The 12,500-nt window shown below is 38.1% G+C and overlaps 1 protein-coding gene across 7 annotated transcripts in view; it reads right to left on the reverse strand.

The window, feature by feature from the left end:
• Positions 1-12,500, reverse strand: part of LOC138012864 (uncharacterized) — a 109,063-nt gene that overhangs the window by 15,878 nt on the left and 80,685 nt on the right. For 2 of the 7 annotated variants that reach the window (XM_068859780.1, XM_068859786.1), the window contains exon 2: positions 311-408. In XM_068859780.1, coding sequence (XP_068715881.1) covers positions 311-386 — 76 coding nt within the window. In that variant the 5' untranslated portion in view covers positions 387-408. Of the gene's footprint in view, positions 1-310; positions 409-2,475; positions 2,496-5,347; positions 5,733-5,857; positions 6,023-9,293; positions 9,441-12,500 lie in introns of those variants that run through there. The other 5 variants (XM_068859779.1, XM_068859784.1, XM_068859781.1 and 2 more) reach the window with 5 other exon arrangements.

Consider the following 12,500-nt stretch of genomic DNA (forward strand, 5'->3'; position numbering starts at 1 on the left):
TTAGTCGCATCTTAAACACAGTTATAGTTGGACAACGTTTAAATAATGGATTTTCACATTTTAAACATAGGTAAAACGTGGACTTTCGTAAGCGCTGTCTAGACTTCGTTTAAGTAACCGGCCCATAGTTCTCAATTTAAGTTAACGAGACTTTCACTCTGAGGTCGACTTCTGGCACACCTCCTCCGTGGGGCAGGGTCATCAAGTAAACAAAGTAAAATGAGCTATTGAAATTGCTAAATGTTCGCGGTTGCTCTCTCCATAGAATGAGCTATGGAGAGCGCAACCAAAATATAAACAGATCTCTTACTTGAATAAGCAATGAAGATGACGTAGGCCACGAGGCAGGCAAGACAAAGCAGATAACGCTTTGGACACTCTGTCATAGTTGGTGCAGGACGAGACTATCTGTGGGTAAACAAAGAGAGAAAAAGAGCTCAGAAGAGTCTCAAGCAAAAGGCAACGACCATGCAAACCTTCAAGTTCCTATCCCCCCCCCCCCCCCCCCCCCCCTCTTGTCTTGTTATTTTCGCAACCTTTTCTTGAAAACTCACTTTTCTACGTGCTTTTCAAATACGGGGGAAACTCGGGTCATAGTTTGATTCGTGACCGAGGAACGAAGGGGAATGGGTTGGTTACCGGATTGATGTCACAATTTTGCATCGCTGTTTACAAAGAACTTCCTCAACGCAGGGTAATTTCGGACTTCATACTTGTATTAAACTCATTCTCCTTCCTCTTGCGGCCGTAGATCAAATTACAGGTGTTTTGATCCATTTTTTGTGAGCCTCTGAAGGAGCGAAGGTGCAAAGAATTATTCTGTTGAAGTTTTTAGGAGATTACATAGACACTTAAATTTCAACGGAATTATCGATGGAGCTTCTTTCACCTGCGTCTTTATGTGTCATGATTTCAAACTTGGGGAAAAAGAGGGATGGATTAGGCGCACGTTTTACTCCGTCACGCCTTTTCCGGAAAAGATTGGGTGACGATCGAAGAGAGGCTGTTCATTCGCCACGAATAACTGGTGTAATGGAATCAAACCAGACTGGATTTCTTTTAGTTCAACATTTTAAAATTCTTAAGCCTCGCGTAACATTTCATATATTTCAGATCATACGTTTCATTTTCATTTTCAACCTGCAAATAAAATGAATCGAAAAGCGTTTCTTAAATTTATTTCTCAGTCTTTTACTTTGTATAGTGTTCTACACAATCTCTCGATTTCAGCTTTTCATATTCTAAGTGTGTTTGCTCACAGCATTCTTTAGAAAAATTACATGCAAGAAACATCATCTTCTTGGCCTTTCCTACGCAAATAATATAATGTGGAAGACTGTGTTTGTCTCTGTACTGAATTGATCAAATCTTCATGATCCTTTTCCACTCATTCCCAGTTAAAATGGACCATAAGGATTGAAGAAATTCAGTGGAATATTGCAATCTTGTCTGATGACTTTTTTTAAGTGTTAATATCAAAATGTCCTACATGTCTGGGATAAGAAACAAAAAAATTTATTCGTAAGATTTTCGTTCACATTTTTGTAAGAGTGGGTGGGTCTCTTAACAAAGGGTCATCTTCGCGTAAAATCCAAACAAATTTCGGAAGGTTTGCTTTTCAGTGAACTAGAAGTCATTTGCTTTTGATATAAAACACAAAAACTAATAACTGGCGCAAACGAAATCATGAAATAGAAAACAGATGTCTTTATTACTGACTCATACTACACTTTTATTAAAACATCACATTTTATATAGTAGTCATTTGGCGATTTTCGACTTGTTTTCTCGGTGCAAACAAAATTTACAAGGTAAGGAAAAGTCGTATAAACGAAGAAAAGTTGATTGAACACTTCGAAATAAATTTGAGTTTTTGTTACTCTCACATAAAACGAGCCTGAGTTAAGTTTGAAAATATGTTACTTAGTATGCCCTACAACCCTTCAACTTACATTTATTGTGAGCTTTCACAGAGCAAAACTGACAATTTATGTTTAGATATTTCGTAGTTCTTAGTTGGAGATTCGGAGGGCGTAGATTAGGTCTTAAGACCTAATTTTAAACCACGCGTTGCTGGGTATTTATTTTAGTACGTAAACACTCCCTTTCTGTTTGCATATGCAAGAGATTCTTGGATGAATAAGGAACAATCGTACCAAATTCCACTTCTCGGACATTGTCTCCATCCTATGAAAATCCCGCAAAAAAATTGCGCAGAAAATACAATTCTAGTAATATAAATAGTGTCGCGCCACGCAGTCTGCAACTGTTGAATAATTTCATTACTTTCAACTCCCGTTTATTGCTACCAACAACCGAAGTTTCGCCGACACATATAACATAACGAATTATCCTGTAGATTTATGATTAGCAATTTGAGGTTCCCTATCTTAACTACAATTTGTTGAAACGTTGTGTGACGGCGCCAGTTTCTGTAGATTCGCAAGTTAAAGAAACTAATGCATTTCAACTTACTGTCAATTTTCACATAAACAGAGGTAGTCCTGTTTTTCCATTCCGAACGGAACAGTGGAAATTTCCTCACCATTTGCTAAATTCTCCAGTTTCCAGTCTTTCATCAGCCGAAAACAATTGCAAATGGTAAGCGCCATCTCGTTGGGCTGGTTTGCTAATTTTGGAAAAACAGTTACCATTATTCACCGATCATCCCAACCGGTTTATTATGACAAATGGTAAGCACCCCTAATTTCCTCGAAGCTAGAAGTGCAAACATGTTTCTCCCCTAACTGTTTTCTTGTCTGCAGCTCGGAATTCTACGGAATCTTTACTCGACATTCATCACTACAACATTACTAAGTGTATTACATTTATTGTAATGCTAATCATCAACGTTTATTTGACTGAAATCCCACACAAGTACGCATTGCGGACCTATTTTTGGTATGTTCCTGTAAATATTGCTTTGTATATATTTGAATTTAAACAAATTAAAAAAGGATAAATAAATAAATAGACTTAAAAATAAATTCTCGGTTTTCACATGACGTCACAACCGCCATGTTGGTGCCCAAAACAAAGAAAAGGCGGCCATGTTGGTGCCACGACCAAATCCTCCGGGAATTTAACTCTATTATTGTGCAAACGCTTCCTTTTGTTTTCGTTGAAAAACATGGCTGTTGATCACGTGAGTGAAAACCAGCAATAGACTCGCTACTCAATAGATAACAAATAAAGCTGAATTACATAAGGCGAGATATGATCGAATTTCGGTACTAAACAAAGGAGTCTTGCGGCAGCATTGAAATTTCTTTCAAGACGATCAAGCCGGTATTTTGGAAATCAGAATAACTGTCAATATCATCAGCGTATGGATGTAAGCGGATGGAAAGTGATTTATGCTAACATCAAATAAACGAGAAGCTCCAAAAAGCTTACACTGGGTTGCCTGTGGTACGCGTTACACAAAGAACTGCAGCGTTCCAGTTAATTTTTTCAAGTGGCGCGTCATTAAGACCATTTCAGGGGTCACCCACATGTCGCGCTAGCAGAGGCCCTTTGGCTCACACGTTTAATTGTTTTGTAATGTCCTGTCCCATTTTAAGGTCTTTTAGTCTTTTAAGCTTTCGTAATAAATTCAGTTTAAAGATAACAAAACACGCCGTCTTGAGTAAAATTCACTCGTTTCTTCTTTAAATAAATAGTCGGCAAAAAACTAACTGCAAATTGCTCTGACGGACGTTTTCCAGCATGTCTAGCAGTTGGACTAAGCAAACGTTTATTGCACATACAAGAAAGGACTAAAGGTGTTGTTTCCGCTTCATTATGTGACGGTCTAATCTGATACCAGGTCAAAACATTGTTTGGCTTTGCGTTTGCACCAGAAAAAGCAAGCCAAGAGACAGATGAAGAAAAAAAATAACATAGTGTTTATATATAACTATGAATCGAATTCTCATTGAAAGATCTTAAAAACACGAACATTTTTGCAGTCTCTACCGTTTTGTCAAAAGGAAGAAATTGATCACATGCTAGGCAACCGTAAAGGTGCACGTGATCACCCTGTGTCAAGTGAATGAACTACGGGAAAGAATGTTTCAGAGTAGAACAACGTACTTTTTAGCGAAGAAACTTCCGTCGTTAGTTAATTTTGTTGTAATATTTAACTGAATATTTAGATTTCTTCTGTCGGGTCAGGAAGCCTTCTTTGTCGGGTTCCTGAGAAACGTATCTATTTTGACTTCAGGGTGAACTATTTACACAATAGAGAGGTTGAGTGGCCGTGTAATTGAAAATCTAAACATCTATGAGATACAAAAACAGACTTGCGAATTACCACAAATCACAATGCTGACAAGCACAAAAGCGAAGAAATAGTTAAGTAAATATGAAGTTTGTTTCTATCTGAATGTATTTGGGTCTGAGTATTAAAAAAGGGATATATTGTCACGCAAATTATGTAATTTCATGACACTCAAAATTCTCAAGAAGCGCGAGTTTCATGTACACAATCTTCGCACTAGCAAGTCGCAGCAATAAAATTGGATTAACCAGGAAGTAAAAAGAATATTGTTGGCTTCCCAAATAAATTTCATCTAGCACTACAATGACAAAATCATTTGTCAGAGAAATAAAATTCCTTTCTCCTCGTGTATCACATTTCAACGCACGTATGCAAATTTGTTAACTCATTTTCAACCGGATTCCCGGGAAAAATACATAGTAATAGCAAAATTATTATTTGTCGTCAAGTGTTGCATCTTTTATGTTCAAATAACAGCTAAAAATAAAGATTTTTTAACGATCTATCCGTCGGCTTCCTGGGAGAATACTCTCTAGAGAGTAAAGGAACTCCGACGTTAAATAAGGTGTACCTTTACCTTTAACTAGATATTTTTTCATAATTTAATATTATCTCTCAAAATTTGCACAACAGTCAAATCATAAAAATAGCACCGCACGGGACAAATTTAGTCGCATTACCTCTTCGTCGAATTCTAATGCTTAACACAGGAATTTTTAGTTATTGTGAAAATCTTTCTATATTTGTTAGCAATCATCCTTTCAAATTTCAGAGAAAGCAACCGGTCTGCGAATATTTTACGAGTTTCTTTCAATGGGATGTCAAAGGGCGAAGTGGATGTTTACATATGCATAATCGGGCAAGTTTTGCGTGTGACCCGTTATAAATCTTTTTCACAAAATGTTCCCGAATCGTCAAGTATCACCACAGAAGAAACGAAAATCATTCTAAAAGCTTATTTTACGCAAAAAAAAAGGTTCTGGAGGTAATTTTGAGTGTGGAAATCAAGTTTACAGCAGATGACAAATACAAACTTACGAGCCATGGTATATTCAATTAAGTTAACAACAGAAAGGAGTCGCTTACCTTATATTTTGACACGAAAATGCTTTACTATTGCCTTAAAAACTATCCAGTTAAGCTCGCATATTACACATGATGAATTCATAAAAGCCACCATTTTCCAGCGAAATGCTTTTTGAAACAAACAACATATGTGCTATAAGAGGCAAAAAACCCTTCCTATTTCATTTAATACGTGCGTGAAGACAAGAAACTCAATCGTGTCAAATTGCACTCCGTGTCAAAAACGCAACACGGTAAATAAATTTCCCACGAGTGTTTAGCATCAAACCCTTCACTGAAAAACCCTTTACTTGAATTATCAAGCAAAAAATGGGCAACAAGCTTTCTTTCAAATTATTTTTGACTAACAGGAATTTGTGAAATTTCCAATTGTTAGCAGAAGACTGTGCAGAATTGAGTACAGATCCAAGTCTCTGTTTTGTTAAACCCATAAGTTACTAGAGAATTTTCCATTTGATTTCAGCGCTGTACAAAACACCACACTCGTACAATATTAGAACTACATCTCACTTTGATTACGGCTCGACGGGCGACAGATTGTTGTCGAAGTCCATTACTCGTCGCTTTTAAAATTCCAGATTTTTTTTTCGGCGCCTTTCTTGTTCAGTATCCAATTGACTTTCCATTATTAAGCTCCATAAGGGTATATTTTGTTTAAAAATCCACTAAAACGCCACTCGCGTTACATGACTTTTGACGCCATTGCCAGTTACGTTGATCATTCTACTGTGTCCACCAGAGAAATCTACGCATTTCTCACTACCCACTCGATCCTAAGACAATACACGCAGAAGGCTCTATGCATAAAGACACCACTTAGCAGGGGAGAGACAGGCAAGACTTTTACCGACACGGAAAATTAAAAAAATAATAATAATCTACCCATTTTCCGACTGGTTTGCCGTAGGCAACCCAGTAATTAGAATCACTGGCACATTCAGAAATTCGATCAAAATAATTATGCAGACCTAGCAGACTTAAGAAGCGAAGACTATTTGTAGCGGACAGATCGAAAGGCTTGTTATCAGATTCGAGGCCCGACTTTTCGATATTTTTGTCCAGTTTCCTCTTGAAAACTGCAAAACCGAAACTTTATTTAACGTGGAAACATGCGCTTAGCTATATGGTAAAAATTGTGCCAGATAGTTTACAGGCATGCCACGATAAAAGATTAATAAATAGAAACTAGATTTGGAAATAAAACTTGTAAGATAGTTGTAACAAAATAAAGCAATTATATACAAGTTAAGAGCAAATGTTACCATCGGTCAAACATTTCGTGGCAACAGCTCAAAATTCAATTTGGCCCATATTCTCAGGTTAGGTAGACCTTAATGTAAAACAAATCACTGCATAGTTCGTTTGGCTAAATATCGATTAGTTTTCGAGAAAATCAATAATAACCGAATCCTGAGAATTTCCCACATTTTGAGCGTACAATTTAGGTCGAAAAAGAATGCTTCGCGTAACGAAATAACCGACTCTAGAGAAATAAAATTTACTAAATCTTGTAGAATGATACCAAAATATGTGTCAAAAGCAAATTAAGCAATTCTTTTCTTTTCACTTTGAAAATATAATTACATTTCGCGAACACTCTTTTATCAAGATGAAAAAATGCCAAAAAATAACCTTTAATATAAGTATGTGGTACTTAATAAAATACGTCGAAAAATCTGGATTTCCACAGCCGAATAATCGTTCTTTTACATATCCAAAGGATTTTTGGGGGAAATGATTTAGCGCGACGAAATTCAATTTTAAAGTTGGATACAATGCCCTGTTTTAACCGACCTTCCAATTTACGTAGAACGAGATGCTTCCGTGAAGCATACACTGGGTTGCCTGTGGTACGTGTTACAGAAAATCAGAAGGCACTGAATTGTGTGGTATTGAAATACAGCATTCCAGTCTCCGAAGAATAACAAATAAAAGAGAAGCGAGAAACATTGGCTTCTGGGCTGACATGTTGATAATTTTCAAGTTCCCTCACAACTTCTTTTCACCACAAGTATGCCCTCTGAGCATCTGAATGCTTTTAATACTAAAATTCACCGGAAGTTAAGCCCTTTCGGGCGGGGTTAGTTTTAGGATGGGAGACCAAAAACAGTAAACCCCTACTAAAACACAAGGATCTGACCGAAAATACTATTTACGCTAACAAATGCGAACTCAGCAAAGTACAGATTTTGTTAGCTTGCTTTATGCAAAACAAACATTGATGCAAAAGCAAATATCTATTGATACACAGTTTTAGAAAGAGCAGAAGGAAGTTTCCGGAACGGTCGATCGAGAGTAAAATATTTACGACATGAAAACAATATTAATTTTGAATCATGAATATAGAATATAAAAAGTTACGATCAGCGACAAACATTTTGGGAGATTTTTGCTACGTTCAAATAAATCGCAAAATCGAAAGTGACATGCCGGAATTCAGCGGGCGGCCGTGATTAAGTTACCGCGGCATGTTTACTCGCCAAGCAGTGAAGTATCAGTGTCAAATGATGGCAAGATACCGGGTTTTTGTAAGTTTCTTTTTCTGTCAAGTGTTATAAAGTTTGACACTGAAATGAGCGAAGTCAAAACAAAGATCACAATCGCCCAACTCTTGTTTATGCAAAGTCAAAATTTACTCTCCAAGACGCGTACGACGTTATTTATCACCAGGTAATTCCATCATTTTGGAAATAGCAGCTACTTTATGATTCATCTGCGTCACAATTTTTCACTGATTTTGGGGCTCATTTTGTTGAAACTCAAGCACGCTTCCAACAGGCCTGTGAACCCTTCCTGCTTACAGAGCAATACTAAAAAACTTCTCCCATATCACATTTGAACCTTAAGCGCGAAAATTCAATACACAACATGATATTATACTTCACAAAGGCAGAAAATACCACAGAATCCTTTTCCAGCGAAAAATTTATTGAAACAAACAACATATTTGCTCTTAGAGGCGAAAACCTCTTCCTATTTCATTGCGTGCGTGAAGACAAGAAACTCAATCGTGTCAAATTACCATGTACTTCAGGTAAATACAGCTCACTTTGATTTCTGCTCGACGGGCGATAGATTGTTGTCGAAGTCCATTACTCGTCGCTTTTACGATTCCAGGTATTTGTTTTCACCGCCCGCCTAGTTTATCCAACTGACTTGCCTTATTGAGCTCCATAAGGGTATATTTTGTTTAAGATCCACTAAAACGCCATTTGCGTTACATGACTTTCGACGCCATTGCAGGTTAAGTTTATCATTCTACTGTGTCCATCAGAGAAGTCTACGTATTTCCACTACCTTCTCTATCCTAAGAAAATACGGGCAGAGGGCTCTATGCAGAAAGACACCACTTAGCAGGGGACTGACGGGCAAGACTTTTACCGACACGGAAAATAAAAAAAATAATAATAATCTACCCATTTTCCGACTGGGATGCCTACGGCAACCCAGTAACAAACAGAAATACACGTTTTCCAAACATAGCATTCAATCAAAAGCGGGATTGACGTAAAAATTTAACCAACATGTTTTAAAATCAAAGACATACATTGTATTTCTGCTGTACCTTCGTTTGATACAAATTTAATCAAACTACAAGATAATTTGTCAAGATAACGCAGCTGTCATGTTTGTTTACACTCCAGCGTGAAGACCAGACGTGAGATGTTTTGTTGGGAAGTTTTCCCGACCAATAATCTCTGAATTCAAGATCAGAGATCAGATTTAAAAAGTTATTTTCGTTTGCCTTTTCTCCAAAATCAGTTTCGAACTAATAAACAAACCAAAGGCAAACAATTTAACGAGCCGTTTGTCTCAAAACATGTCTTAAATCCGTGACAATTTCGCACAAGAATCAAATATTTTGATCATAAAATTAAAGGGTCGTTTAACCTTCTTTACCAGCACATGAAGACTTCGACATTTTCATAGTATAATAACAACTTACATTTTCCTTGCGAACGTAGCCAAAACGGAGCTGGGCGTTCTCAGCAAGTTGGATTCGCAGAACATGTATTTATGGCAACTCAACGGTTGCGTGACCAATTATTATTTCCGGAAGTGAGAGCGGACGTTCATGTGCACGGACTTTTTGTGACCGGAAAATCATGAACCCTTTATATAATGCTGCTGCTAAACATTTCAAACTTACAAGTCTTTTTAGTTTCAATATCAATTTTTACATTTTATAACCTCAGCTATATTCTACGGCGATAAACCACATAAACCATCTTCAAGAAGTTCTAGCCTCTGAATTAATTTCAAAACTGTCAATGATGAAACACAAAGCGTTTGTGCACTTCTACTAAAAGCTTTACCCCAAATCGAACTAGAAAATATACGTGATTAAATGCGGGTGCCATGACGAATTCATTGCCTTGTACAAGAAAGACGTTGCCACATCTCAAGTTCGGAAAAACTTAACACTTGGCTTTGACCATCACCTAGTTTCTTCTTTTTTTTTTAACAATTCAGCCTGGTAATGGTCTCCAACTATGAAAAGGGTAAGGACGTTATTGCCTAAGTGGGTTAAACGGGATCACCCGGACACGACCGGTCACGGATAATGAATTCCTCGATAAACTAATTTATTAAAGACTAGGTGGTTTTTACGCACATTTTCCAAAAAGACATCCACGAGGAATGATAGATGGTAAAGTAAAGTAAACTTTAAAAAAAACTGAAAAAAGAAATGCAAATTACTTGGCCACGTGATCGACTACGCCCTCCCCCCTCCAGTGTTCGAAAATTGTAACTAACGATCCTCATCACTTTCTAAACGTGTAGCTCTAGTTTTTCTGTATCAAAGCATTGACCCTAAAAAGTCTATGCGAAATCAGTTCGGAATGGTTCCCGAATCATCATGGTTAGTGTTAGGGTTGAGACTGGTGTTCATCAGCTAGTGCCAGTCCCGCTCTAACTAAAGTTTTCGTCAGGACGAGACGCATATGACTTCTTACCATTCCTTTAACTCTTTTTACAAGAAGAGTATTATTTGCCACTGTAGACCTACAAAAGGAGAACGGTTTGCTCTCTGTCCAGTGGGCGGTTCAACTCGAAGGATTTCTCGATAAAAGAGGGCTTGGTTGACCTCGTGATGCAGTTAAAAATGATTTTAAAAATGAAATTGGAAGATTCCTTATGATTGGCCTTAAAATTGTTAGTCACAGGACAGCTTGAAAAAACTTTACATTAGACCATCCCCCTTTTAAAATTCTGAGTAATCTTTAAATCTACTTGAATATGTACAAGATTTTCCGTTTGTGGGCGTGGCTGTGATTCCTTTTCTCTCCACAGACTTAACTAATTTATAACAACTTGTTACATTTCATATAACACTTTTCCTTTTGTTGGCTTTTCCCTGGATTCCATCGTAAAATCTACCAGGATAATTTTGACGAGACAATTTACAACCCCCGTCAGTCGTCACTCGTAAAAGAGTATCTCTAAAATGTTCTATAGACGACACACATAGCGTCAAACAGAGCCGTCAATTTCAGTTTACCTCAAGTAAGACATTCTCGACATCACTGACTATTTCGTAGGTTAATCTCTACATATTCTAGTCAGCCTTAACTAGTTTTACAGCCACACCTGGCCACAATGCCTTCAATAATTTCCATATACGGTTTCTTGCGCTTGCCAGTCATCGATGCTACATCCAGTTCTAAGGCTGCACAGATGTTCTGCAGTGTTCGTATCAAAAACTTCGCCAGCCTAGACTGACCTACGATCTCACAGATGTTGTATGTTTCGTACATGATGGGATGCTGAAGAGCTAATGCTTTCGTTACTTCGTTGGACATTTCTTCGATTGCCTTTTCTGTTATCAGCTCATTCCTTTCTAGTTCTTCCTCCTCACTGGATTGTTCCACACTATAAGTTTTCTTTGCTGACAAGCGAGAAAAAAATCCTGCTATTTGTAGCGGTGTGAGATAGTCGCACTTGTCGAAGATATTAGAGCCATCACTATGCTTTACTCTTCGCATTGCCTTTGAGACGCTCGTTGGATCTGCTTTTTGCCCAGTGCGTTCTCCAACTTGAAAGATAGTTTTTCTGCGCCACCGAGAGATTCTTTCTTTGTACTCCTGCTGACTTAAAAGCCCATCCCATCGGTAGCACGGAGCCATCATCCTCCACTGACTTAGATGCACCTTCATCAACTATTTCTGGTAGGACGCCAGCACCAAGCTCCAGTTTCGTTGCGTACATGTTCATTGCCTTGTCGTACAGTGTTTCCTGTTCCAGGGCATACTTGTGTTTACCACAGTCCAGATGTTTTTCTAGCGATGAGTATTGTAGAAAGGACTTGACACATCCCTCTTCTGGACAGAAAAACAGATTGCTTCCTTCGTCATTACAGCTTTCATCGTCGTCGCTGTTATTTCTGTTCTGTGGGGCCTCTTCTAAAACCGGTGTTTGCTTTGGTTTACTCCTGGCTTTGGCAGTTTGGAAAGATACTTCAGCACTAGAACTCTGTTTCTGTTTGTTTAGCTGAGGAAGACTCCCAACTTGTTGGCGGAAGTTGCTCCAGGGTACAAATTTGCCAAGCCAATTTTCCATAAGCTCTCCAAACATGCAAACCTTCCTGGGAGTATGCAATGTTGTTAATGAAACTAATGCCCTCCCATTTTACTGGAGTGGACTTTGCAGCAGGTTGTGGCCCGCTCACCGTCACCCGGACACCAGAAATTCCGCCAGATGACTCAATGGCCGTCATCATTTGAGAGGCTGTCTCTATGTCGTGGCCAGAATTGAGATGGGTGCGCATGTGACTTTTAATTGTCGCGGCCTTACGGTCACAAGATCCTTTTCCGCCTTGGGGATCCGAAAAGTCAAAACGCTTTAGTTCAATTGCATGCTCGCTAGCAACATGGTAGACTGAAAGTAATGTAAACGCGCAATGACAGCATCCTGCGTTATCGCTCCGCATATAAACAGAGTCGACTTCTGGCATGATTTCCTTAAAGTGGTAATACGACCAAAAAAACAATTCCTTTTTTCCTTTGGATTTCAAAACTATGTTAACTAAACACTAACTGACCCAAGTTTTAAGTTCTGATTTAAAAAAAAACCTGTTTATTTTAACTGGAATTTTCTTATTTATTGGTCCGCCATTACTAACTTTAAAATCTTGAGGGAGCTGGCTCGAGGA

This window comes from Montipora foliosa, chromosome 8 (assembly GCF_036669935.1).
Source record: "Montipora foliosa isolate CH-2021 chromosome 8, ASM3666993v2, whole genome shotgun sequence".
Classification (NCBI taxonomy): Eukaryota; Metazoa; Cnidaria; class Anthozoa; order Scleractinia; family Acroporidae; genus Montipora; species Montipora foliosa.